The sequence below is a fragment of the Melanerpes formicivorus genome, unplaced genomic scaffold (assembly GCF_026170545.1).
Source record: "Melanerpes formicivorus ecotype bairdi unplaced genomic scaffold, bMelFor1.0.p_v2 SCAF_1, whole genome shotgun sequence".
Taxonomy (NCBI): Eukaryota; Metazoa; Chordata; class Aves; order Piciformes; family Picidae; genus Melanerpes; species Melanerpes formicivorus.
The window spans coordinates 35,031,808-35,058,607 of record NW_027142353.1 but is presented as its reverse complement, the minus strand read 5'-3'; the positions used below and the strand labels follow the sequence as shown (position 1 = coordinate 35,058,607).

The 26,800-nt window shown below is 48.4% G+C and overlaps 1 protein-coding gene across 1 annotated transcript in view; it reads left to right on the top strand.

Moving 5' to 3' along the window:
* The window catches only part of GAB2 (GRB2 associated binding protein 2), a 143,291-nt gene that overhangs the window by 67,650 nt on the left and 48,841 nt on the right, over positions 1-26,800 (top strand). The window contains exon 2 of the mRNA XM_068140026.1: positions 3,172-3,472. Within this exon, the coding sequence (XP_067996127.1) occupies positions 3,172-3,472 (301 nt within the window). The remainder of the gene's footprint in view (positions 1-3,171; positions 3,473-26,800) is intronic.

The window sequence follows — 26,800 nt, the reverse complement described above, 5'->3', positions numbered from 1 at the left end:
GAAGGGATGCAGCAAGGCTTGACTCCAAACCATTAGAAATCACCAAGCCAAGTAGTAAGAAGTGTTGGATGTGTCTTCATTCAGGTGGTGGTTTGTGTGGTTGCACAGTTTGATCTTTCAGATCCCCTCACTGATGTCTGCCCAATGTCTTAGTCCTGCCAAGTGGCTGCAAAGAAATGGCTTAGTGTTAATAGGAGGAAGCTAATGGGACATTTTCCACCTAGAGCTAGAAAAAATGTTCTTGATTTGTCTCCTGATGATTTGGGTGATCCATGTTGAGGAGATGGACTAGCAAATTATTGCTGCTGCCTGGTGAAATTGGTTTCTTCCCTCCCTGATGGATCCAGCTCCACTGTGTGCTGAGGTTTTTTAAATCTAAAAGCAGGCATTTTGATGAGAAATGGGTGAGCTTTTCCTGGATGAAACCAAAATCTGCCAGCCTTGCACATCCTCCTACTAAGCAATTTGCTGCTCCACTGCATTTGGAAGATTACACTGAAGTTGCTTTCCTGGCACTAGGAGATGGTTTGATAATTAGTGCAAAACTAATTTGGTTACAAATCTCAACACCACCAACAAAAGCTGTTTTCAAGCCTTTGAGAAGTATGGTGTGAATCAGACTGTTCAGAGAAACCATCACAGGTCTTTCTTACCCTTATTTCAGCCACCAAATTCTCCAAAACTGTGAGATCCTGGTACAGTTGGCTGGCTGTGAGATAGCATGTGTTTGTCACCAATATGAGCCAGCAGTGTGCCCAGGTGGCCAAGAAGGCCAATGGCATCCTGGCCTGGATCAGAAATAGTGTGGCCAGCAGGAGCAGGGAAGTCGTTGTGCCCCTGTACTCAGCACTGGTTAGGCCACACCTCGAGTGCTGTGTCCAGTTCTGGGCCCCTCAGTTTAGGAAAGATGTTGAGTTGCTGGAACGTGTCCAGAGAAGGGCAACAAAGCTGGGGAGGGGTTTGGAACACAAGCCCTATGAGGAGAGGCTGAGGGAGCTGGGGTTGCCTATCCTAGAGAAGAGGAGGCTCAGGGGAGACCTTCTTGCTCTCTGCAACTACCTGAAGGGAGGTTGTAGCCAATTGGGGGTTGGTCTCTTCTCCCAGGCAATCAGCACCAGAACAAGAGGACACAGTCTCAAGCTGTGCTAGGGAAGGTTTAGGTTGGATGTTAGGAAGAAGGTCTTCAGAGAAAGAGAGATTGGCCATTGGAATGTGCTGCCCAGAGAAGCATTGCAGTCACCATCACTGGAGGTGTTTAAAAAGAGCCTGGATGAGGCACTTAGTGCCATGGTTTAGTTGGTGAGATGGTGTTGGGTGATAGGCTGGACTTGGTGATCTTGGATTTCTCTTTTAACCTGGTTGATTCTGTGTTATTCTGTGATTCTGTAATATGTAAAATCTCACAGGGCTGTGGTCACTTCCTGGGCAGAATCATCTTCTTCTGCTATCTCTTCTTCTTCTATTTCCATCTCTGGACATATTCAAACCCCTCCTGCATGCAGTCCTGTGCAACCTGCTCTAGGTGAACCTGCTTTAGCACTGTGCTGGGACTAGATGACCTCCAGAGGTCCCTTCCAGCCCCCTACCATTCTGTGATTCTGTGATCATAGAGGTCCCAGCACAGTGTTTGTGTGGCTGCATCTCTTGGGTTACTAAAGAAGTTTGTGGTTGTTGATTCTTCCTTATTAGGGCATCATGCGCTTCTTCATGACCCCACCTCTCATAATCCTATGAACCCCAAAACTGTTGATTTTAAGGAAAAAAAAAAAAAAAAAAGGAAAAGAAAAAGAAAAAGATAAATCTCATTTTAAAAACTCAATTGTCCATGGGCAGATCAGGGCAGTAGGGATCAGATCCCCTCCCTTAGCAACCTTTGGTGCAAATCAAGGTCGGTGTTGGGTGGTGCAGGAGCCCTGGCTATAACCCACCTCACTCTACTCATTTGCAGGGTGTATCCATCCCATGCTCTTTGTGCATCTCTCAAACCTTCATTGCTTTCAAGGCAGCCTGAACAAACTCAGGTGTTTTAGGGGCTATGTGTAGACACAGTCCCTGCCTTCCATATACCCTGGGAGAAGAGCCCTCTGCTAGGTAGCATAGCTGTTCAATGGGAACACCTCAAGGTGGTCCTTCACCCTGAGCATCTATCCACCAGGTGCCAGGGTGCTTGTGCAGAGCCCTCCCCCACTAAAACCCCTCCAGCCTATGGGCTGGGGAGTTACACCAGCACTATTCTCTGTGTGACACATCCTGTAGCATTTAGCATGCTCGTTGTGACCATTTCCTCTCCCAGGGGCTCCCAACTGCATTTGGTGTGAGGAGAGCAAGGGGACCACAGCTCCCAGTGCCAAGGCTGATGGCTGACATTTATTTCACTTCAAGCAACCCTTGAGCCTCTTCCCCTGGTGGCTTGGCCAGGGGCTGCTGTCAGCAGTCTTCAGAAGAATCAATGATAACCTTTTCCTTTGCTAAGGAGTTTCCTATGTGCTGGGGAGCAGAAGATGCTGAAAAACAAATGAAGCTTGGGCTCTCAATAGGTCTTCATGGCATTATTCCTGATATTTAAAAACCCCAAACAGTTCCCCATTGGTTTTCTTAGCCTTTCTATCCTGGCATTTAAACAGAGGTGGGATTGGCTTGGTCAGTATCTGCAGACACATATTGTGATGGTCTCAGGGGTTTCTCTGAAGGGCACGATACCCAAGGCACTGTGTCCCAAGCACCTGAGCCCCTCCAAGCTGCTGGAAAGCATTTTGGCACTGTGATTTCTGGTGATGCCACCCCACAGATGATCTTGTATCATGGAGTGAAGCATATTTGGATCCTGGGAATGCAGCTGGGCTGTAGCATAAGAGCAAGTCTAAGCCTCAAGGCTAGCACTGCTTGGGATCATCTTAACCTACAATGATATATTGGTACTTATTTCACCTGGATGAATAGTGGGGTTTGAGTATTGAGCTGATGAAGGGATGCCCTGAGCAGCATCCCAGGGCAGAGAGATGTGGTGTCCACCTGTCATATTCCTGTGCGAACTACTCTAGGTGAACCTGCTTTGGCCAGGGGGGTTGGACTCGATGACCTCTGGAGGTCCCTTCCAAAGTCTAATGTTCTGTGATTCTGTCATGTTGAGCCTGGCAATGAGGTCCGTGCTTTCTGCCTTCTGGTTTTCAGGCATGGAAGAAGCGCTGGTTCGTCCTGCGCAGCGGGCGGATGAGTGGTGACCCCGATGTCCTGGAGTACTACAAAAATGACCACTCCAAGAAACCTTTGCGTGTTATCAATCTCAACTTCTGTGAGCAAGTGGACGCAGGCCTGACCTTCAACAAGAAGGAGCTGCAAGACACCTACATCTTTGACATCAAGACCAGTGACAGGACCTTCTACCTGGTGGCTGAGACAGAGGATGACATGAATAAGTGGGTTCGCAGCATCTGCCAGATCTGTGGCTTCAACCAGTCTGAGGAGAACACAGGTACTGTGGGGGCTGTGTCTGTGGCCAAAACCATCTCCTGTCCTGTCCTTCCACTGGGGCTTTGCTCCTCTTTCATATCAGACCTGAGAGAGGAGTATGCAGCCCATCACAAGGCTGGGAGGGCTGGGGTGGGAAATGAATGGACATGGATTCTCCACCTTTGACATCTGAAGCAGAACAAACTTTGCTCCTGGGAGCCACCTAATTACTTTCCCCACATAGCTGTAGACCTTTGACTCACTTATAAGAAGTTTGGGAGATCTGGAGACTTTTTCAGTTGCAGCCTTTGTCCTCATTCATCACTGAAAGTCCCTTTGAGAGTTGTGTGAACCAACAGTGAAAATCCCCCTCATGTAGAGGTTTCAATCCTTTGGTGGAAGGTTACTGATACTATGTCCCTCCACGCTGCAGTTGTCCACACTGCTGAGTAGCTCTCATGAGAAGGACAGGCAGATCCTCCCCACCTGCATCGCCATTTCTTCCTGCAACTCACTGGGAGAGGAAAACACTAGGTGGTGTTGGTACAGCGATGGGACCTGTTCCACCTGCCATGCTCCACCATCCAAACTCAGTTGCACTTTGGCAAGTTTCTGTGGTGAGCTGCCTCCACTTTCTCTGCAGCACAGGAGCTCACACAAACCCTACATGAAATGGGATGGGGTGCAGTCCCGTGGTTTCCCGCTAGTTCCATTAGATCTGATGGCACCTCTGGGCATAAAATCATAGAGTGGTTTGTGTTGGAAGGGACTTCTAAAAGCCCGAGCCCCTGCAGTAAGCAGGGTCATCCCCAACTAGGTCAGAGTCCCATCAAACCTGATCTTGAGTGTCTCCATTGATAGGAACTCCACCAGCTGTCTGGCCAACCTGTTCAATGTTCCCTAACCCTCATAGTAAAGAGCTTCTTCATAGCATCCAATCTAAATCTACCCTTCTCCAGATTAAAATCATTGCCCCTTGTCCTCATGCTGCATACCTTTGTAAATAGTCCCTCTACAGCTTTCTTGTAGACTTTCTTCAGGTACTGGAAGGCCACCATAAGGTCTCCCTGGAGCCTTCTCTTCTCCAGGCTGAACAACCCTAACTCTCAGTATCTTTGCTGTATCTCATCTATGGTCCAGTCTTATCCAGGAGCCTCCAGTCTCATACCCTGTCTGTTTGAAACTCCCCATAAATAATCAGGACCAGCATGAATCTGTTTTGCTCCCTAGTGGAGCAGCTGCCATCCGCAGGAGCTGAAAGCCTGCCAAGATCTTGTCAGGCAGGACAGCAAACAAAGCATCACAGCGGCGTGGATGCAGTCTTCACCGACTGACTGACGCAGGGAACAGGACATCACCTTGGCAATGGCTGCACGAGCAGCAGAAAGGATCCTGGATAACACCACCAGTGTGATCTTTCAGGGAAAGGTCAGGCTAAAATAAATGGTGTCCTGTTCCAGTGTCAGCAGCTTGGTCCTCCAGGTTCAGCCAAATCATTCAGGTCCCTTTTTATTTTATTTTTTTCCCTGAAGCTGTTTTGCTGCAGGCTTTTCCAGAGAAGGGCCACGAGGATGAGCAGAGGGCTGGAGCTCCTCTCCTATGGAGACAGACTGAGGGAGTTGCAGCTGTTCAGTATGGAGAAGAGAAGGCTCCAAGGAGACCTTATTGTGGCCTTCCAGTATCTGAAGGGGGCCTACAAGAAAGCTGGGGAGGGACTTTTTAGGGTGTCAGGGAGTGATAGGGGGAATGGAACAAAACTAGAAATGGGTAGATTCAGACTGGATGTTAGGAAGAAGTTCTTCCCCATGAGGGTGGTGAGACACTGGCACAGGGTGCCCAGGAGGTGGTGGAAGCCTCATCCCTGGAGGTTTTTAAGGCCGGGCTGGATGTGGCTCTGAGCAACCTGGCCTGGTGTGAGGTGTCCCATGGCAGCTGGGTTGGAAATAAATGTTCCTTGAGGTCTCTTCCAACCCTAACAATTCTATGAGTCTATGATTTTACCCATATTCAGCTGGGTCAGAGGGGGCACACACACACACACGTATACATACACACACATGTATACACAGACACACACATACACACAGACACACACACAGAGACACACGCACATACACACACACACTTACACACGCATACACATGCTTACACACACGCACCTGCACATGCACATACACACACGCACATGCACATACACACATACACACACTTACACACACATGTACACACACATACACACACGCTTACAAAGACACACATGCACACACACATACACACGCTTACAAAGACACACGCACACACACACACACGAGTGCAGGTGCACACACACACATGTACATGCACACACTCACACACACACGCATACACACGTACACACACACAGAGGCACAGGTACACACGTGCACACACACATACACACACACACAGAGGCACAGGTACATATGTGCACACACACATACACATACACACACGCGCACACACTCACACACACGTACACACACACACGTGTGCGCATGCACACACACACACAGAGTGCTTTTTCTTCCCATTTAGTAAAATGAGCTTTCAGCCCAGTGGCAGCGGGATCGATACTGGACTTCAGTGAAATATAAATCTGGGCAGCAAAAGGAAAAACAATCTCCTGCTTGCAAGTACATCTGTCCCAAAGGGCACGCTGGGCTCGTCAGGCTGCAGAGATCCGAGCGCTATTCCTTGCAGGATCACGGAGTGACATCAGCAAAAGGGGAACAAAAATCTTTATTTGTAACAAAATCACAGCTCATTAATGCTGTAGGGAAAGTACCCACTTGAAACAGTACCCAGCTGCCAAAGCAGGATTTTCTGAGTCAGTCAAGGGAAAGCCTGCAATGGCAAATGCAGCAGATGTGTCCAGATGCTGCAGAAAAGAGGGACCATGAATTATTCAGGGCTGGTGCTTCGCTTTGGTGCTCGCTGAAGCGGTGACCCCACGCTCACCTTTCCTTCACCATCCTTACTAAGTAATGGCAAATAAATCATCAATTTCCCAAAGTAGATAATGTTTGGTTAGAGAACCCATAGCCCAAGGCTGGGCAGAGAGGTTGAGAGATCATTGCAATGTGATGGATGTTGGGAGTTTTGTCCGTCTTGATGTATGTGAACCCATCGCCCATCCTTCATGGTGGATCAGCTGGAGAGAGAAACAAACCAGTCATAGCAATATTTGTAACTCCTGTGCTATCTCTTCATCATCTCCTTGAAGGGTTGATGGATAGGAGAGGATGAGGAGTTTGCATGAGATTAAACCAGTTCCTGGGTAGAGTCACAGAATTGTAGGGGTTGGAAGGGACCTCCAGAGATCATCAAGTTTAACCCTCCCACTGATGCAGGATCACTTCGGGTAGGTCACACAGGAATGTGTCCAGACAGCTTTTAGTAGTCTCAAGAGAAGGAGACTCCACAACCTCTCTGGGCATCCTGTTCCAGGGTTCTGTCACCCTTATAGCAAAAAAAGTTCTTCTTCATACTGAGAAGTCGATCTTGGAACATGTGGCATTTCTTTCTTAGACCTTCGCCTCTCATCCTCAAGCCTCTCTGTGCCTTGTTTTGGCCTCTGTCTTGGAGAATGAATGAGTCAGTAACTGGATACACCAAAAAGGGAAGGAAAAAGTAATCATCATGGGCAGAAAGAGCTCCATGCTAATTGTAACAATTAATTAACTAAACCTCCCTCTCCCAGCAGACAGGCAGTGTGGTGGAACCAGAACAGAAACTGCCAGGGAAGCCACTGTGCACATTTTTCTGGTTGTACTTGTTCCCAGGTACATGACAGCTTTATACTGACCTGAAAGCCTTGCTGCGTCGAAACCTGAAGCCAGGCTCTTCCCAAATGGATTACATTCACATCCTAGGTAGGGAAATGCTCCCTCACCAGCAAAGGCACTTTGTACAGCTGCCATTACATGCTGAGTTACAGAATCACAGAATGATAGGGGTTGGAAGGAACTTCTGAAGATCATCTAGTGCAAATCCCCTACCAGAGCAGTTTCACATAGAGCAGGTTGCAGAGGATGGTACCAGGCATGTTTTGAATGACTCCAGAGTTGGAGACTCTACCACCTCTCTGGGCAGCCTGTGCCAGTGGTCAACCACCCTCTAAATAAAGAAATTTCTCCTCATGTTCAGATGGACTTCCTATGTTCAGATTTGTGCCCACTGCCCCTTGTCCTGTCTCTGGGCACAACTGAAAAATGATTGCCCCCATCCTCCTGATACCCACCATTTGAATGTTGATAAGCATTGATAAGATCCTCCCTCAGTATTCCCTTCTCTAGGCTAAAAATCTCTATGTCCCTCAGCCTTTCTTCACAAGAGATGTTCCGGTCCCCTCATCATCTTCCTAGCCCTGTGTGGTGGTGAGAGAGAGATACCCTGTGTCAGCTGAGCCCCAGCCACTAGTCGCTAGTTCACTTTTAACCCCCCTATGGTAGAGGCAGAACTCATTAGCTGTTGGGGCAGTTTGGGTAAAAGTCTACTTCACCAGCTCCACACAAGGGTAGGAAAAAAAATGGGGTTTCAGCTCTTTTTTTGGCATGATTTAGTGAACAAAAGTGATGTACGCTGGCTGCAGACTTTGCACTGGTGTGGGACCATGCGTGGGTGCTCCCAGAAGGCAAAACAATTAAAAGGCCAAATGAATTTATAGCTTTTGATGTGCCTTGCTGTTTGCAGCTCAATGGGAGAGTGTAAATCTTCTGTTGCTTGGGTTTCACATTAATCCTTCGTGTCCAGTCTAGACCAGGGGACTCTAAGGATTAGGAAATAGATGGAGTTTGGGGAGTTTTGACATCATGCTGCAGGTAGCTGCTGGTTAAGCTGATCACCAGCTGCTAGACACATCTGGTTCATCAAAAGGACCCTTGTTTCAGCCTGAGGGACCTAAATGTCAGAGCAGTGGGAGGGACTGCTGGTTGCCCTGGCTCCAAGGAGGAGTAGCAGCCGCTTCACAAAGCCACCATGGTGGCTACATTCCCCGCTCCAACCTGAAAATAATTGCAGTGCAGTGTGATTACATCTGCTGGGAGAAGGGAAATTAAATTGACTCCAAGGTGTTTCCCCAGACTGCAGCAAAGCTTTTTGTTTCTGTTAACACCTATTTACTTTGAGAGCTAATTACTATTTTTCAACAAGCAGAGCCTTGCAGGATCCTGGCTCCTCCACGGGGTCCAGGGAAGCCAACAGTGCACAAGGCAAGCAGATTTACTTCTGCCTCAGTGCTGCTTTTACACTGCCATTTGCGCTGCTGCCACCTTGGCTGGCTCCCGTCAGATGCAGGGAGACCTGATGGGGACCCTGAGCCACAGGCTGTGGGAGGAACACAGGTGTGTAGGTCATTCAAACCATCTGCATTTTCCCTGCCCTAGTGGGCAGGCAGCCAGGGCTCAGCTGTCAACTAGATTTTCTGTTATGCTTTGTTTGTTAGAGTTTAAAGAAAGATCACCAAATCCCACTAAACATATCTTGTGTGCTATTAACCTTTTCTGGCTGATGCCACGATCCCACTTTGTCCTGTTCCCAATATCACAGAATCACATAATATTGGGGGTTGGAAAGGAACATCGAGTCCAATCCCCTGCAAGAGCAGGATCACCTAGGGCAGGTCACACAGGAATGTATCCAGGTGGGTTTTGAATGTCTTCGGAGAAGGAGACTCCACAACCTCTCTGGGCTCTTTCTGAGGATGTTTTGTTACCCTCATAGTGAAAAAGTTTTTACTCGTGTTGACTTGGAACCTTCTACACTCCAGCTAACACCCCTGGTTGTTGTGTCACTGGGCACCTTTGAGAAAAGCCTCGTTCCATCCTCCTGATACTTACCCTTCACATATTCATAAAGATGAATGAGGTCACCTCTCAGTCTCCTCCTCTCCAATCTAAAGAGCCCCAGCTCTCTCAGCCTTTTCTCATCAGGAAGATGTTCCACTGCTTCCAGCATCTTTGTGCCTCTGCACTGGATTCTTTCAAGCAGCCCCCTGAGGTCCTTCTTAAACTGAGGGGCCCAGAAATGGACACAATATTCCAGCTGTGGCACTAGGGCAGAGTAGAGGAGGAGAACTTCTTTTGACCTACTAACCACACCCCTTCTAATACACCCCAGATACCACTGGACTTCTTGGCCACAAAGGTACATTGCTGGCTCATAGCCATCCTTCTATCCACCATGACCCCCAGGTCTCTCTCCTCTGCACTGCTCTCCAACAAGTGAGTCCCCAGCCAATATGACAGAGATGCAGCTCCAGTAGCATATAATTTAATTACTTGTGAACCAACAATTCTCCTTGCAGTGAATGTGTCCTTGAAAGGTCCTGTGCAAAAGTTAGTTCTTCTTGAGTGGTTGATACCTTTATTAATTCCATCCCAATTTACTTTGTCACCCCCAGCACCTTCCTGGAGCATGCCTGTACTCAACACTGGTGAGACTGCACCTTGAATACTGAGCTCATTTTTAGGCCAGTCACAAGAAGGACATTGAGGACCATGTCCAGAGAAGGGCAAAAAAAGGCTCAAGAGCACAAATCAGAGGAGGAATGGCTGAGGGAGCTGGGATTGTTTAGTCTGGAGCAGAGGAGGCTGAGGGGAAACTCCTCTTGCTCTGTTGGTGGTTGCCTGGGAGAAGAGAGCAACACCCACCTGGCTACAACCTCCCTTCAGCCAGCTGTAGAGAGCAATAAGGTCTCCCCTGAGCCTCCTCTTCTCCAGGCTAAGCAACTCCAGCTCCCTCAGCCTCTCCTCATAGGGCTTGTGATCCAAACCCCTCCCCAGCTTTGTTGCCCTTCTGTGGACACGTTCCAGCAACTCAACATCTTTCCTAAACTGAGGGGCCCAGAACTGGACACAGCACTCAAGGTGTGGCCTAACCAGTGCAGTGTACAGGGACACAATGACTTCCCTGCTCCTGCTGGCCATGCTATTCCTGATCCAGGCCCAGGATGCCATTGGCCTACTTGGCCACATGGGCACACTGCTGGCTCATGTTCGGCCTACTATCAACCACACCCCCCAGGTCCCTCTCTGCCTGGCCACTCTCTAGCCACTCTGACCCCAGCCTGTAGCACTGCATGGGGTTGTTGTGGCCAGTGTGCAGAACCTGGCACTTGGATGTGTTAAATCTCATGCCGTTGGATTCTGCCCATCTGTCCAGCCTGTCGAGGTCCCTCTACAGAGCCTCTCTACCCTCCAGCAGATCAACTCCTGCCCCCAGCTTGGTGTCATCTGTAAACTTACTAATGATGGACTCAATCCTCTCATCCAGATCATCAATACAGGTATTGAACAGGACTGGGCCCAGCACTGATCCCTGGGGTACACCACTAGTGACTGGCTGCCAGCTGGATGTGGCACCATTCACCACCACTCTCTGGGCTCAGCCCTCCAGCCAGTTCCTAACCCAGCACAGAGTGCTGCTCTCCATGCCATGGGCTGACAGCTTGGCCAGGAGTTTGCTGTGGGGGACGGTGTCAAAGGCCTTGCTGAAGTCCAGGTAGACCACATCCACAGCCTGCCCCACATCCACCAGGCAGTCACCTGATCATAGAAGGAGATCAAGTTGGTCAGGCAGGACCTGCCCTTCCTAGATCCATGCTGGCTGGGCCTGATCCCTTGGCCATCCTGTAAGTGCTGTGTGATTGCACTCAGGATGACCTGTTCCATGATCTTGCCTGGCACTGAGGTCAGGCTGACAGGTCTGGAATTCCCTGGTTCCTCCTTCCGGCCCTTCTTCTGGATGGCCATCACATTGGCCAGCTTCCAGTCATCTGGGACATCTCCAGTGAGCCAGGACTGCTGAAAAATGATGGAGAGTGGCTTGGCCAGCTCATCTGCCAGCTCTCTCAGTACCCTAGGATGGATCCCATCTGGTCCCATGGACTTGTGGGGATCCAAGCAGCTAAGGATATCTCTAACTACTTCCTGCTGGATCACAGGGGAACTATGCTGCTCCCTGACTCCATCTGCCCACTGAGGAGGCCAGTTGTCAGGAACACAACCTATCCTGCTATTAAAAATTGAGGCAAAGAAGGTGTTAAGTACCTCTGCCTTTTCCTCATCTTTAGTTACAATATTCCCCTCCATGTCCACCAAGGAGTGGAGGTTGTCCTTGCCCCTCCTCTTGCTATTAATATATTTGTAGAAGCATTTTTTGTTGTCCTTCACAGCAGAGGCCAGTCTGAGCTCTAAATGGCCTTTTGACTCTCATTTTTTTTCCTACATGACCTAGCAATATCTTTAAGCATTCCATGGGTTACCTCACCTTTCTTCTAAAGATGATACACCCTCTTTCTTCCCCTTAGTTCCTTTACAAGTTCATTGCCCATCCATGCTGGCCATCTGCCCTGGTGGCTCATCTTCTGGCACAGTGGCACAGCCTGTTCCTGCACCTTCAAGAGTTCTTTCTTGAAGCAGGTCCAGCCCTCCTGGACCCCTTTGTTTTTAAGGGCTGTTTCCCAAGATACTTCTCAGTTTGTTCCGTGAGTAACCTGAAGTCCACCCTCTGGAAGTCCAGAGTGGAAGTTTTGTTGCTGCCTCTCTCAGCTTGACTGCATATTGAAAACTCAATTATCTCATGGTCACTGGACCCCAGACAGCCTCCAACCACCACACCTCCCACCAGCCCTTCTCTGTTGGTAAAAAGAAGGTCAAGCATAGCCTTACCCCTGGTAGGCTCACACAGCAGCTGGGATAAGAAGCTGTCCTCTATTCACTCTAAGAACCTTCTAGACTGCCTCCTCTCTGCTGTGTTGAGTTCCCAGCAGATATCAGGCAGGTTAAAGTTGCCCATAAGAACAAGGTCTGGTGATCTTGAGACAGCCTCTAGCTGCCTATAAAACAATTCATCAACCTCTTCATCCTGGTTGGGTGGTCTGTAACAGACTCCAACCAGGATGTCAGCCTTGTTGGCCTTCCCCCTAATCTTCACCCACAGGCACTCAACTTGATCATCCTTACTATCTAGTTCCATGGTGTCTAGAGCCTCCCTGATGTACAGGGCCACCCCTCCAGCCCTTCCCTCTCCTGTCTCTCCTGAAGAGCCTGTAGCCATCAATTACATTGCTCCAGTCATGTGAGTCATCCCACCACATTTCTGTGATGGCAACTTCATCATAACTTTCCTGCTGTAACAAGGCTTCCAGCTCCTCTTGTTTGTTACCCATGCTGTGTGCATTAGTGTGCATGCACTTCAGCTGGACTGCTGGTTTCACCCCTGACTCCAGCTTACCACCCCCAGACTCCTGTCTGGGGGAACTGGTTTCAGCCCCTTTCCCCTTCAAATCTAGTTTAAAGCCCTGTCAATGAGTCCTGCCAACTGCCTTCCTAGAGCCCTTTTCCCTCTGTGGGATAGGCTGTTTTCATGTGCTAGGATCTTCCTCCCCCTCTGGGACTGATGTACTCCATCTGTTGCTAGCTGACCTGGTGCCACAGAAAGTTCCCCAAAATTCTGTTGGTGGCACCAGCCTCTGAGCCACTTGTTAATTACAGCTGCTGTCCTGTTCCTTTCAGTATTGCTTCCTGCAACTAAGGGTATTGATGGAAAAATCACCTGTGCCCCTGACCCCTCAAGCTAACACCTCAACCACCCCTCAACCTAACACTTGCATTAGGTGCTCACACCTAATGCAGGTGTTATCTCCATTGACACAGGCTGCCCAGGGAGGTTGTGTAGTCACCAGTCCTGGGGAAAAAAACCTGCTGACATGACGCTTTGCGACATGGTTTAATGTCTACAGTGTTGTTGGGTCAAGAGTTGGACTCAGTTATCGTAGAGGTCTTTTCAACCAAATGAATTCCATGATTCTATGATTCTGCCTCTTCCATGGAGCAGGGGCTTGGATTCATTTACAAGCCTGTTCATGCACCACATTAATGCCTCTGTGCTACAGGTCTAACCCAGCTATGAAAACAGCAAATATTTGTGGGTCAGTAAATGTCCTTGCTCTAGGTCAAAGGTTCCCATCACTCAGAAAGGATGAGTGGGGCATGGGAAAAGGATGGTGCTAGGCTCCTGCCCTGATGGTTTGTGTCTGGCAGTGGTGGCCTCTCCCACCCAGATGACAAACATGTCATCTTCTGTTTTTTTCATTCAGGACTTTCATTTATTTCTCTGCTTTCTGCCTGGACATTGTGCTGGGGTGGTCCCAGGCTCTGTCTCACTCCTTGCTCCATCTCCAAGGCTCAACTCATATGTTTTGGATCATGGCTGGGATCAATCCCCAGCAAACTCAAGGCTTTTACTGTCTCACTGAATGCAGATTAGGGCTGAGCATTCATTTTTAATGGAGAGCTGAGTGCCTCTGCTTTCTCCTTCAACTCACCCATGCTCACTTCAGCAGTTCACTGAATCAGCCCCCAGATGCCAGTGACTTTCTGCTCACATCAGTGAGATCTCCAGTTCTGGGCTCCCCAGTTCAACAGGGAAAGAGTCTGCTGGAAAGAGTCCAACAGAGAGCTACCAGGATGATTAAGGGACTGTAGCATGTGCCCTATAGGGAGAGGCTGAGAGCCCTGGGGCTTTTTCGTCTGGAGAAGAGAAGACTGAGAGGAGATTTAATAAATGTTTATAAATATCTGAGGGTTGGGGGTCAAGAGGGAGGGGACAGGCTCTGCTCAGCTGCAACCTGTGATAGGACAAGGGGCAATGGATAAAAACTACAGCACAGGAGGTTCCACCTCAACATGAGGAGGAACTTCTTTACTGTGAGGCACACAGAGCACTGGAACAGGCTGCCCGGAGAGGTAGTGGAGTCTTCTTCTCTGGAGAATTTCCAGACCCATCTGGATGCATTCCTGTGTGACCTGTGCTAGATTCTATGATCCTGCTTTGGCAGGGGGTTTGGACTCAATGATCTTTGGAGGTCCCTTCCAAGCCCTAACATCCTATGATCCTATGATGATCCTGTCATCTCCTGCATCCTCCAAGAACAACCTCCACTCTAGGTGTCTTTGGTTTAGTGCTGCCTCAGAATCTCCACTGGATACCTCCTTCCAGCCCACAAGAACAAATTTATTGTTTTACTAGTGACCTGACTTTCTTGATCTGGTTGCTGGCACGTTGCTCTCCAACCTGCTCCCTGCTTACATGGGCTACCCACAAGTCAGTGGTGTGAGCCCATATGGCTGCTCTTGCTCTCATCTTGCTTATCCCCCAAAATGGTTCCAGCATGCCTCTTTACAGCCATGTTTGCACAGGGAAAGCAAAGGGAGCTCAAGGTGGACTGGAGGAAAAGCAGTACAAATCTACCCCTGAAGACCTGTTGGCAGGACAGGAGCTGCCCAAAAGCTCAGCAAAGAGGCTGCAAGTAACAAGAGTCAGATAAAACCTTATGTTTGCACCTTGTACCCCACACACCTCCCCCAGGCACCCCCAAACCACTGGTGTTCACCATCCCTGCATGCAGGAACAGGGCATTGGGGAGCCCAGTCAAGGTGATGACCCCAGAGCAGCCCCCACACTCCCACTGCTGCTACCTCTCCGTGGCCAGGCATAATCAAAGCAGAGGGGAAACACTAATAACAGCCACAAGACGAGGTACTTCCTTGCTATTGTGTCCAGTGCATGCCTCCTTCCTTCCTTGCTTGTGCTCTGGAGTACTTACAAGCACAGCAGCATGCTGGGGAGCATGTTGGGGCCTGAGGAATAGAGATTGATAAATGGGGGCAAAGAGGGTGATGTGGGGGTGTCCTCGTGTCCCTGAAAGCATCTGGGGCCCTGATACACTTTGTTCTGATATCTTCAGGCAGCATTGCCACCCAAAGGCATCTGAGCAGGCAGCCCCTTGCAGAACCTTGTGCCCTCAAGCTGGGCCAGGACTTGACACATCGGCTTCTGTTGACCCAAGTCAGTTTGTCTTGACTTCATTCTTAAGCTCGGACATGGTTTATGCTCAGGCATCAGCTCACTTGGAGACCAACCTGTGCGCTGGCAGACAGTGTGACACTCCATGGCAATGGTCAAGGTTATGGTTGAGTTGAGCTACCCAAAGGGCAAAGTTATGGTTGAGTTGAGCTTGTCCCATGGGGTGTATGGGGCAGACATGATTATTTTTTTTCCACATATCCCACCATCCCATCTCATTCAAGGAGCTAATGTTCCTTACACCATATGGGGCTTGGAGGTCGCCTGCACTGGGACAAAAATGTGGAGTCCTTGAGTCTTGAGGCATTTTCTCCCACCCATCAACCTACCATCTACACAGATATGGACTTTTTCTCCGTGTTCCCATCAATACTTTCTACACTCAGCACCATAGAGCTTGGAGCTCCTTCTTTCAAAACACTGTCAGTCATATCTAAACCCACTGGTTGCACATCTCATGGATGTTTGTATCAGTCCCACCCATTCTTCTCTAGCATGTTCTGAGTTTTCCTAACAACAGAAACAGCCATGGCTACAGATTCACTCAGGATGGACAAATGCAGATGTCACATCTTAGCCCTAGGTTTGACCCAGTCTTACTGGAATGGAGGTGGGGGAGACCAAATAACTTCGGCTCACTTTGCACCAGACTCATGGCTGAACTGGTGCATGCAAAAGCCTCCTTGCCCAAGTTCCAGTTTATCCTTTAGTCATCCTGCCTCTTTAAATGAGTCCCAAACTTCCCTGACCTTGGTTTTCCTGCTCCACAAACAGCAAGTTATTTTAGGATCCAACACTGTTCAGCTTTTATTTCAGTATAAACAATACCGGGGATGGAGTGGTCTTGGCACAAAGGAGCAGCTTGAGAGCAGTTAAGTGCCTGCTAACTTTCGACCCCCCCTTTCTCCCTCTTTCCCTTTGGAGATGAGCTAGTTCAGTTACTAATGAGTCTGCTGAGGAGCAGAGAGCTGATAACACCTGGAATTTGCTTCCTAGTGACAGAAACAGGGAGAGATCATTGATGTTCTCTACCAACTGATCAACGTTACTTGCTCTGATTCCTCTGGTGGTTTGGAGAGGAAACCAATGCTGTTGAGAGTGAGCCACATGGTGATGGTTATAGTGCATTGGCTTTGGGGGAGAAGATAACAAAACCACACCTAAAATGAGGTGAAACATTTGCACCCTCAAAGTGCCCATTTCTTCCCCCTTGGCTCTCCAGGGATCCAGGGTGATGAGCTCCAGTGAATGCATCCATCTCAGGATGCATTCACTGGATCTTCAAATGGTGTCATTTATCATCATTTCATTTACACCAGGTGAAGATCAACCCCTAATATTCTTCCATACCTTACTTTCCTTGCTATACCCAACTCTGCATCAGGTTGTGTTACTGTAAGCACTGCAGAACCAGAGTCAACACTGCACTGCTGTCATGGTCACTGCCAATACCAAACCCCAATTTCTAGCCAGTCTTGGTGTCAAGAAAAAGAATGAAGCAGAGATTCAGATAGCTTTAGAAAGCAGGAAGCAAGAGAAAAGGTCCCAAGGTATCTACATGATTAGAAAGTCAACCTTCTAGCTGGTTAGTTGAGCTCCCTTTAACCACACCCAGCACTGATGGGAACAGGCAGAAGATGCAGCTGTTAGTGGGAGCACAAGGTTTATCGGCAAGGAATGCTCTTATCTCACCACAAATAATAAAGCCATCAACCAGCAAAAGAAAATTTATGCTCAGCTTTCAAAAAAGACCAACAGCCAAATGTTCCAGTTCTTTGTGACTGCTTCCCAGCAGGCACCCAGCACAAAGGTATCCCACCAACCTCTTTGGAAGATAAATATGGAGCTGTAGGACTAAGGCCTTCGGGGAAAATCCTGCCCTTTCCTGGCCAAAGTCCCACTGGGTTTGCTGAGCTGAGGCTGGGATTTGAGCTGGGAGGGAGGGAAGAAATGTGAGGTTCAAGAGGTTTGGGATTTATTTTTTTTTTAGAGCAAAGAGCATTGCCCAGGCTTTGCAGCATAGGTTTCCCAGCAGAGATTGGCAAGCTGCATTTGTAGCTCTCAGTGCTGCCTAAGGCTGTCTCCTGGGCCAGGTACCCAGCATCAGAAACCTATTTACAATAATTCTTGGGTTTATAATTGGCTTTTATGGCTACGAGCCCTGTGCATGTCAGGTCAGCCCCATTAGTTTAATGGGCACTGAGGAATTTTTAGGATGGCTTACTGACCATGGAAAAATGAGCACAACAGACACTATCAGCCTCACATCAACAAGCAAAATCATGCAAAGCCTTTGGAAACAAAACCAGCTGATGGGCTTGGAGTGAAGCAGCCACTGAAGCGGCACTGCCTGAGCAAAACCCAGGGAGGGAGGGAGGAATTTTGGGTGTCAGCCAGCTGGGAGGAAACTTGCTGTCAAATTCACCTGCATTTATGTTTCCCAGAGGGATCCTGGAACTGGTTTAACCTGTGTGCCCCAACTGTGGCATGCTGGAGTTTCATGGAACTGTATCCCTTGTCTGCAAAGCTGCTTGGGTGTTGGGATGGGATGTGGACCTGCAGGACATGCCCAACAGAACTGCTTGGGTGTTGGGATGGGATGTGGATCTGCAGGAAATGCCCAACAAAACTGCTTGGGTGTTGGGATGGGATGTGGATCTGCAGGAAATGCCCAACGTGTAGGGGCCAGGCTGGGAAATTAAATGGACACACACATAACTTGTGTGTGAGCAAGCTGAAGGCCAAGGGAGAAAAATCACAGTGACCTTCACAACAAATAATTGCAGGTGTTTTATCCCAGCATGACTTTTTCCCTCCCAAGCCAACATATTTCCCCATTTCCTTCTCTCCATACATTTCACATTATTCCCTCCAAACCTCTGTATGCCCTGAGCACTGCTTTGTAAAACCTGATAAAAGCCAGGACAGATTGAGACTCTCATTTCCCAGACTCCAATGCCTGTTTGTTTGCTGCTTTGTATTGCTTTCTATTTCAAATTAAACCCAAGTAAAGGGAAAGCTTCCCAAAGCCTTTCAAGCCTCTGAGTAAAGGCAAACGGAGCAGGAAGGAGCCATGAAGCTGTCAGTTGTCGTGAACTTTCCATGACTCCACTCAGGGTTTGTTTCCAGACTGATTTTTATTTATGAATGCAGTAGCATTTATTGCTGATTTTATCTGTAAAGATAACACTCCTTCCCTAGATGGATTCTGTGCCTTAGTTATAATTAGTGCCTGCTCCTCAAACATACTTCTGCATTATTTAGTGTGGTACAATCTCAGAGCTGTGATGTTGGTGATTTATTACTTGGGCTGTGGGGGTTACACCTGAGGTAGGTGTTGGTCTCTTCTCCAGAGTAAATAGTTATAGGACAAAAAGGAATGGCCTCAGGCTGCACCAGGGGAGGGTTAGGCTGGGCATGAGGAAACATTTTTTTCACTGAAAGGGTTATCAGGCATCAGAACAAGCTGCCCAGGGAGGTGATTGAGTGGCCATCCCTGGATGTGTTTAAAAGCTGTGTAGATGTGGTGCTTTCAGATTTGGCTTGGCCGCGACCTTGGTAGAATAGGGTTAATGTTTGGACTCATTGGTCTTGAAGGTCTTTTCCAACCTAAATGATTCTATGATTCTCAGCTCACAGGATCTGAGGTTGCCCATGTCCCTTTGTGTGCCCTGGCCACATCCTGACTTCAGGCAGGAAATCTGAGAACACCTCTCAGGCACCATCACAGTGTGGATGTAGCCAAGAAACTGGTCTCCTGCTATGCAAGATGCTGCACAAGCATTGTGTATAAAGACAGTCTCTACTCAAAGGGATCCATCCTTAAGACACAGCACAGACATGATGGTGCATCTTTTCTTCTCCCTGGAGCTATTTGCCGCCAGAGGCAGCTGAGTGATAGTACTCCCTCCAAGCAGGGAGTGGTCTTACAAGGGACACTTGACCACAGTCCCTGAAAAATTTGATGAAAAACGAGACTGTCCAGGAAAATTAGATACTATTTATCTCTCCTACTCTCCCCCCTGCTCTCAGCCTGCTGCTTCTCTCTCTAGGAGTCAAACCTCAAAGTGGGGTTATAGTTTCCACCAGACATTCAAGTAGCAAGTTAACTATGATCACTTTAAGCCACAGAGGGTGAAGTAAATGCTTATAGTTAAGCATGAAAAAACACCCCAGCTTGAGGCTTTGTCCTTGGAGATACACAAAACCTAAGTGGACACAGTCCTGAGCTGTTGTAGCTGCTTGTTTTGAGCAGGAATTGGACTGGACCATGTCCAAAGGCTCCTTCCAACCCAATTATGTTGTGATCTTTATGAAATTACACTTCTGGAAGTACCAGGCTTCAGAATACGGTGAGGAGCTGAGACACCTCAGCAATCCCAGCAGATAAAACTGGTGCTGTTCCCTGTTAACGTCACCAGGGGAGTGAGAGGACAGAGCACAAGATGAGACACTACCTCATCTGAGTTCATGTCACAGTGTATTGTCTGATATCCCTTGGCTCTGAGTAAGTCCAGACTCATGTTTTCTTACCCTTTTTGCTCTGTGTGAAGTCTCTCATAGTTCTCCAGTTGCTCCATGGTGAGTGGTGAAGTCTTGGCACAGAATCAGAGGATAACAGAATTAACCAGGTTGGAAAAGACCTTTGAGATCATCAAGTCCAACCTATCACCCAACATCATCTCATCAACTAAACCATGGCACCAAGTGCCTCATCCAGGCTCTTTTTAGACACCTCCAGTGATGGTGACTCCAACACCTCCCTGGGCAGCACATCCCAATGGCCAATCTCTCTTTCTGGGAAGAATTTCTTCCTAACATCCAGCCTAAAACTCCCCTGCTGCAGCTTGAGACTGTGTCCTCTTGTTCTGGTGCTGGTTGCCTGGGAGAAGAGACTAACCCCACCTGGCTACAACCTCCTTTCATGTAGTTGTAGAGAGCAATAAGATCTCCCCTGAGCCTCCCCTTCTCCAAGCTAAACAACCCCAGCTCCCTCAGCCCCTCCTCATAGGGCTTGTGCTGCAAACCCCTCACCAGCTTTGTTGCCCTTCTCTGGACACGTTCCAGCAACTCAACATCTTTCCTAAAGGGAGGGGCCCAGAACTGGATGCAGGACTCAAGATGTGGCCTAACCAGTGCTGAGTACAGGGGCACAATGACTTCCCTGCTCCTTGCCAGGATTCAGCTTCTTTTCATACTTCATGGGTCACTGTCACATGCCCAGGACCATGTCTGACTGGCTAGCACTTTTGATTGATTGCCACCCTTTTTATCTGTTTATTAGGGTGGAAAATAACACTGCACCTCCAAAATTTCATCATGTGTTCTTTCAGCTCCACATGACCAAATCCTATCCCGGCCAACACAGCTGCTCCTTGCCAGTTTTTGGTATGATTGCCTTCCATCATTTTACTGCCAAATATATAAACTGCCCCTGTTCTTGTCTGCTGTTGCTTTTGAAAGTAAGCTGGAGTTGAGTGACTCATTGCACTTGGCTATTTTTGTCCCATAACTGACAACGAATCCCCTTTTTGAAGCCTTGGGCAGACGTTTGGGCTCTGGGGCACTTGCAAATACTTTCACCATGTGTAAAAATGTAGTGAGCAGCTATTGCACTGCCTGTGGCTCCATCCTCACCTTTATCTCACAGGGCATCACCTGCCCTACCAAGTGCCACCTTGTTTGACATTGCTATCTGTGCAAACCATTCCCTCCAGCCTGAATATACTTTGCAGGGCTCAACCTTGATATAAAGCCTTTATGATGGTAATTATTTTGCTGGCTTGCTGTAATGGTTCACATTGCTCTCAAGTGAGTCATGATGAAGTCTTTCAAATACCCACTTGAAATCCATAAATTCTGTGATGAGTCTTTTTGCTAGGGGATGGTTGCTTTGATGATTAGTATTCTGGTCAAAACCTGGTCAACACATGATGTTCCAGGTGAATCTTCCAGTGAATGTTCTCCTGGGATTTGGCTGAAAAAAAATCCCTGATACAGCAGAAGACTTTGTCTTTCCTGGAGAGCACTGTGATGTCTCTTCAGCCTGTGGTTTTCAGAGTCTTTTTAAGTATCTCAAGCCCAGTTTTTTGACTCCCATGGCTTTTCCTCATCCTAAAACTTAATTCCACGAGTCTTAAGACTTGTTCATGATTTTGACTTGAAGCTCATTCATGCTTTTACAGCTTTATTACAGATTGTAATATTTGTACCAAGAGGATGGAGCCAGGCTTTTCTCAGTAATGCCCAATGACAGGGCAAGGGGCAATGGGTGGAAGTTGAGGCATAGGAAGTTCCATGGAAACGTGAGGAAAATTTTTTTCACTGTGAGGGTGACAGAACACTGGAACAGGCTGCCCAAGGGTGTTGTGGAATCTCCCTCTCTGGAGATATTCAAAATCTTAGTTTCATAGTTTCATTCAGGGTTGGAAGGGACCACAAGGATCATCTAGTTCCAACCCCCCTGCCATGGGCAGGGACACCCCACACTAGATCAGGCTGGACAGAGCCTCATCCAGCCTGGGCTTAAACACCCCCAGGGACGGGGCCTCAACCACCTCCCTGGACAACCCATTCCAGGGTCTTACCACTCTCATGGGGAAGAACCTCCTCCTCACATCTAGCCTCAATCTCCCCACCTCCTGCTTCATTCCATTCCCCCTAGTTCTATCACTACCTGAGATCCTCAGAAGTCCCTCCCCAGCCTTCCTGTAGGCCCCCTTCAGATACTGGAAGGCCACAATTAGGTCACCTCGGAGCCTTCTCTTCTGCAGACTGAACAGCCCCAACTCCTTCAGTCTGTCCTCATAGGAGAGGTGCTCCAGCCCTCTGATCATCCTTGTGGCCCTTCTCTGGACACGTTCCAGCACCTCCACATCCCTCTTGTAAATAGGGGCTCCAGAACTGGACACAGTACTCCAGGTGGGGTCTCAGCAGAGCTGAGTAGAGGGGGAGGATCACCTCCCTCGACCTGCTAGCCACACTTCTCCTGATGCAGCCCAGGATCTGATTGGCTTTGCGGGCTGTAAGTGCACACTGAGAGCTCATGTTGAGCTTTTTGTCCACCAGCACCCCCAAGTCTCTCTCCTCAGGGCTGCTTTCCAGCCAGTCACTGCCCAGCCTGTATTTGTGCCTGGGATTGCCTCGACCCAGATGCAGGACTCTGCACTTACTCTTGTTGAACCTCATGAGGTTGGCTTGTGCCCACCTCTCCAGCCTGTCAAGGTCCCTCTGGATGGCCTCCCTTCCCTCCAGTGTGTCTGCTGCACCACACAGCTTGGTGTCATCAGCAAACTTGCTGAGGGTGCACTCAATGCCACTGTCCATGGCACCCACAAAGATGTTGAACAAGACAGGTCCCAGGACTGATCCCTGAGGGACTCCGCTTGTCACTGGCCTCCACTGGGACATGGAGCCATTGACAGCCACTCTTTGGGTGTGGCCATCAAGCCAGTTCCTTATCCATCTAGTGGTCCACCCATCAAACCCATGTGTCACCAGTTTGGAGACCAGGATGTGGTGCGGGACAGTGTCGAAGGCTGTGCTCAGGCCTGAATGTGTTCCTGTGCGATCTGGTACAGGTAATCCTCCTCTGGCAGCGGGGTTGGACTGGATGATTTTCCAAGGTCCCTTCCAGCCCTTAACATTCTGTGATTCTGTGATTCTTTGGCATCAGCATAACTTTCTTTGAGGTTCTGAGTTCCTGCTGCCTTTCCTGTGATGCTCCAGGAAACCCCTTCCACTGTTTCTGCTACCTTTAGAAGAACTTGGAGTACAGACTTGTAAATGCTTTGGATTTCTTTGGCATATAACTGGAAGGACCACTCTGCCTGCCAATAATATTTTTATGCAGATAAGTTAGTCCGTGATGTCCCAACCCGGACCAAACTGTCCTTCTTGTAGTAAAAAAATCTACTGACATAAGGAGAACATGTACTACTGTCTGGTGTCTCCTGTTCCCTCCAAGTTTGAAGGGAAGATCATCCCTGCGTTTATGGACCCATATGGCACAGAGTGGTTTGTTCTGCAGATACAGTGGCTTAAGAATTAATGCTGCCATGTCTGACAAGTGGAAATGGTCTCAGGTTGTGCCAGGGGAGATTTAAGTTAGGTATGAGGAACAATTTCTTCACCAAGACAGTTGTCAAAGCCTGGCTGCCCAGGAAAGTGGTGGAGTCACCATCCCTCAAGATAAAGATGTGTAGACATCATGCTGAGGGCTGTGATTTAGTGGTGGACTTGGCAGTGCTGGGTTAACTGTTGGACCTGATGACCCAAAAGGTCTCTTACAACCAAAATGATTCTTTGAGACTGTGGGTGCAAGAATGCCTTTGGTAGTATGAGATAAGTTTAAATATTTGCTTTAATAATGTTTATAAATGACTAAGTGAAGCACAAGTCAGTTCTCCCTGTGGGTACATTGCTGCATGACTGATCCCTGTGAAGTTCTCTGCTATCTCCGAAGCATGCGGAGATGGAAAGCTGAAGCAGGCTGGCTTCTGATCTGGTTTGGTCCTGGTAATTCCTGCATTCCTGTGGTCCTACCCAAAATCCATTATACCATGGCTTATGCCTCCTAGTGTCTGCAAGGGGGAAACAGATCCAATCCACTGCGTCTTTGTGACCTAACCACTTTTCACCCCATGGGTGACGAACTTTGTGATAGTGGTAAGAGGGCCACCGAGTGTTGGATCCCATCCAGATCTGTTTCAGCAGCCAAATTCAGACATGAGTCACCTAGGCAATTAAAAATAAAACATAAATAAAATAAAGAATTAAAATCAATCTCATTCCTGTGAAGGGGGTAGAGTTCTCAGAAACCCGCAGGATGGAGTTTGAGCAAGCTAATGCTGAGGGAACAGGGAGAGCAGAGCAGATGACAAGCCCATCACTAACTCCACTTCAGAAGTGGTAAAAATTCAGCATGTTCCTTTTCACTCTCAGAGGAATTCATTTTTATCTGCTTTCAGCCTCGATTTTATTTCACACCTTTTCATTCTGAATTTGAATGAATTTCAGGGGGGGGAAAAAAAAGGCGGGGGGGAGGAAAGATTAAAAAATCAAGAGTTTTACTCAGAATTCAGATGATGATGATCTTTGGTTGAAGAAGGGCAATCCACCTCCAAAAAACAATTCACTCTGATGAGAGTAAATTGAAACACCTTGACCTTCTTCCCTTTTTTACTTAACATTCACTTTTATCCTCTAAAGGTTTCATGTAATTTCTGGCTGCAAGTGATCCCCTGGCAAGCTCCTATTTTGATTAAATGGCATTTTCCAGCTGGAGGATGTCAGAACATTTTCAGCTGGCCCTGAGCCAAGAGCAAAGCACAGGAGGTGTGCTGGGCAAGATGTGGATTTTGGTCTGGGTGCTGGTACCCTCTATGGTCTGTGCAAGGAAGGTCACAGTCACAACGGTGACAGCATAATCTAGCTCTTTGGGTCTTTAAGGATGGGCTTACCACATTTGCTAGGAAGCATTTTGCATTTTGGAGAACACATCTGAGGTGAGTGAGAAGCTGCAGAATAAAGCCATGGGATGGTCCACAACCCATGAGAGAGGCAGCATCAAGGGAGGGAGTGCTTGCTCCAGTCTTCAGATGCTGCAGGCTATTTTGTTCCTAAGCCAGGGGATGAAGAATGCCAAAATCCAAAAATACTGTCCTCAAGTGTGATAAATCTGCCTTGCCTGAGTATCCTGAGGCCCAAGCTCATTATGCTCTATTGGCCCACTAAACCCAGCTTTGCTGCTGCTGGGTCTTGAAAATAACCTCAAACCCAGCCCGTGCTTTAGTGCACAAGGTTCAAACAGCAACCATTCCTGCTGGGAGCTTGTAACACTGCTCAGTGCAGAAACATCCAGTGGGGAGAGATTTACTTGTCCACAACCAGACATGGCGAAGAGATGGAGAGGGTCCAGGTGGAAATGGTCATGCACAGAGATAAGAAACGCAAGAGTATAATGTAAAGCTGAACTGATGGCCACCCAAGTCCAGTGGGATGTCAAACCCACCAAGATTCAGGATTCCAGCCAACCCTGCCTTTCCTTTAACCAACATCAGCTCTTCCTGGGGTGGTCTGATAGGGGTACAAGCCGTGATGGATGGTGGATGGTGGTGCTGGGGACAGAGCTGGGGCTGGAGGGCAGCCAGGCAGAAAGGGACCTGGAGGTACTGGTTAATGGTAGGCTGAATGTGAACCAGCAGTGTGCCCAGGTGGCCAAGAAGGCCAATGGCCTCCTGGTCTGGATCAGGAATAGCATGGTCAGCAGGAGCAGGGAAGTCATTGTGCCCCTGTACTCAGCACTGGTTAGGCCACACCTTGAGTCCTGTGTCCAGTTCTGGGCCCCTCAGTTTAGGAAGGATGTTGACTTGCTGGAACATGTCCAGAGAAGGGCAACAAAGCTGGGGAGGGGTTTGCAGTACAACCCAAGAGGCTGTGAGAGAGCTGGAGGTGCTTAGCCTGGAGAAGAGGAGGCTCAGGGGAGATCTTATTGCTGGGTACAACTACCTGAAGGGAGATTGTAGCCAGGTGGGGGTTAGTCTCTTCTCCCAGGCAACCAGCACCAGAACAAGAGGACACAGTCTTAAGCTGCACCAGGGAAGGTTCATGCTGGATGTTAAGAAGAAGTTCTTCAGAGAAAGAGAGATTAGGTATTGGAATGTGCTGCCCAGAGAGGTGTTGGAGTCACCATCACTGGAGGTGTTTAAAAAGAGCCTGGATGAGGCACTTGGTGCCATGGTTTAGTTGATGAGATGGTGTTGGGTGATAGGTTGGACTTGATGATCTCAAAGGTCTTTACCAACCTGGTTAATTCTGTGTTCTGTCTTCTAACCCAAAAGCACTTTCAGGAGAAGCCTCCAGCCCCACGTTTCTGAACACAAATACTACACTAACATATTGCTGCACTGCTTTCAACCCACGCCAGATCTTGCCTTTGGCACAAGCCACACTCCCCAGACCGTGCCAAACCAGTACAGATGTTTTAACACCCACCAGAGCCCAGATAATTACAAACAGAACGGAGAGACTGGTTGGAGCTGTTAACTTTCCACTGCCTGAACTCTCAGCCAGTTTCACGGAAGCCACCTCTGGGCTTCCAGAGGGTAGACTTCACATTACTTAAGGAATTAACTCAGAAAGTGCCTTGAGAAACACCTGTAAAGACAAAGGGGTCCAGGAGGTCAGGACCTACTTCAAGAAAGAATTCTTGAAGGCACAGGAACAGGTTGTGCCAATGTGCCGGAAGATGAGCTGCCAGGGCAGATGGCCAGCCTGGATGGGCAATGAGTCTGAGGGTGGTAAGCTGGAGTCAGGGGTGAAACCAGCAGCCCAGCTGAAGTGCATGCACACTAATGCACACAGCATGGGCAACAAACAAGAGGAGCTGGAAGCCTTGTTACATCAGGAAAGTTATGATGAAGTTGCCATCACAGTGACGTGGTGGGATGACTCACATGACTGG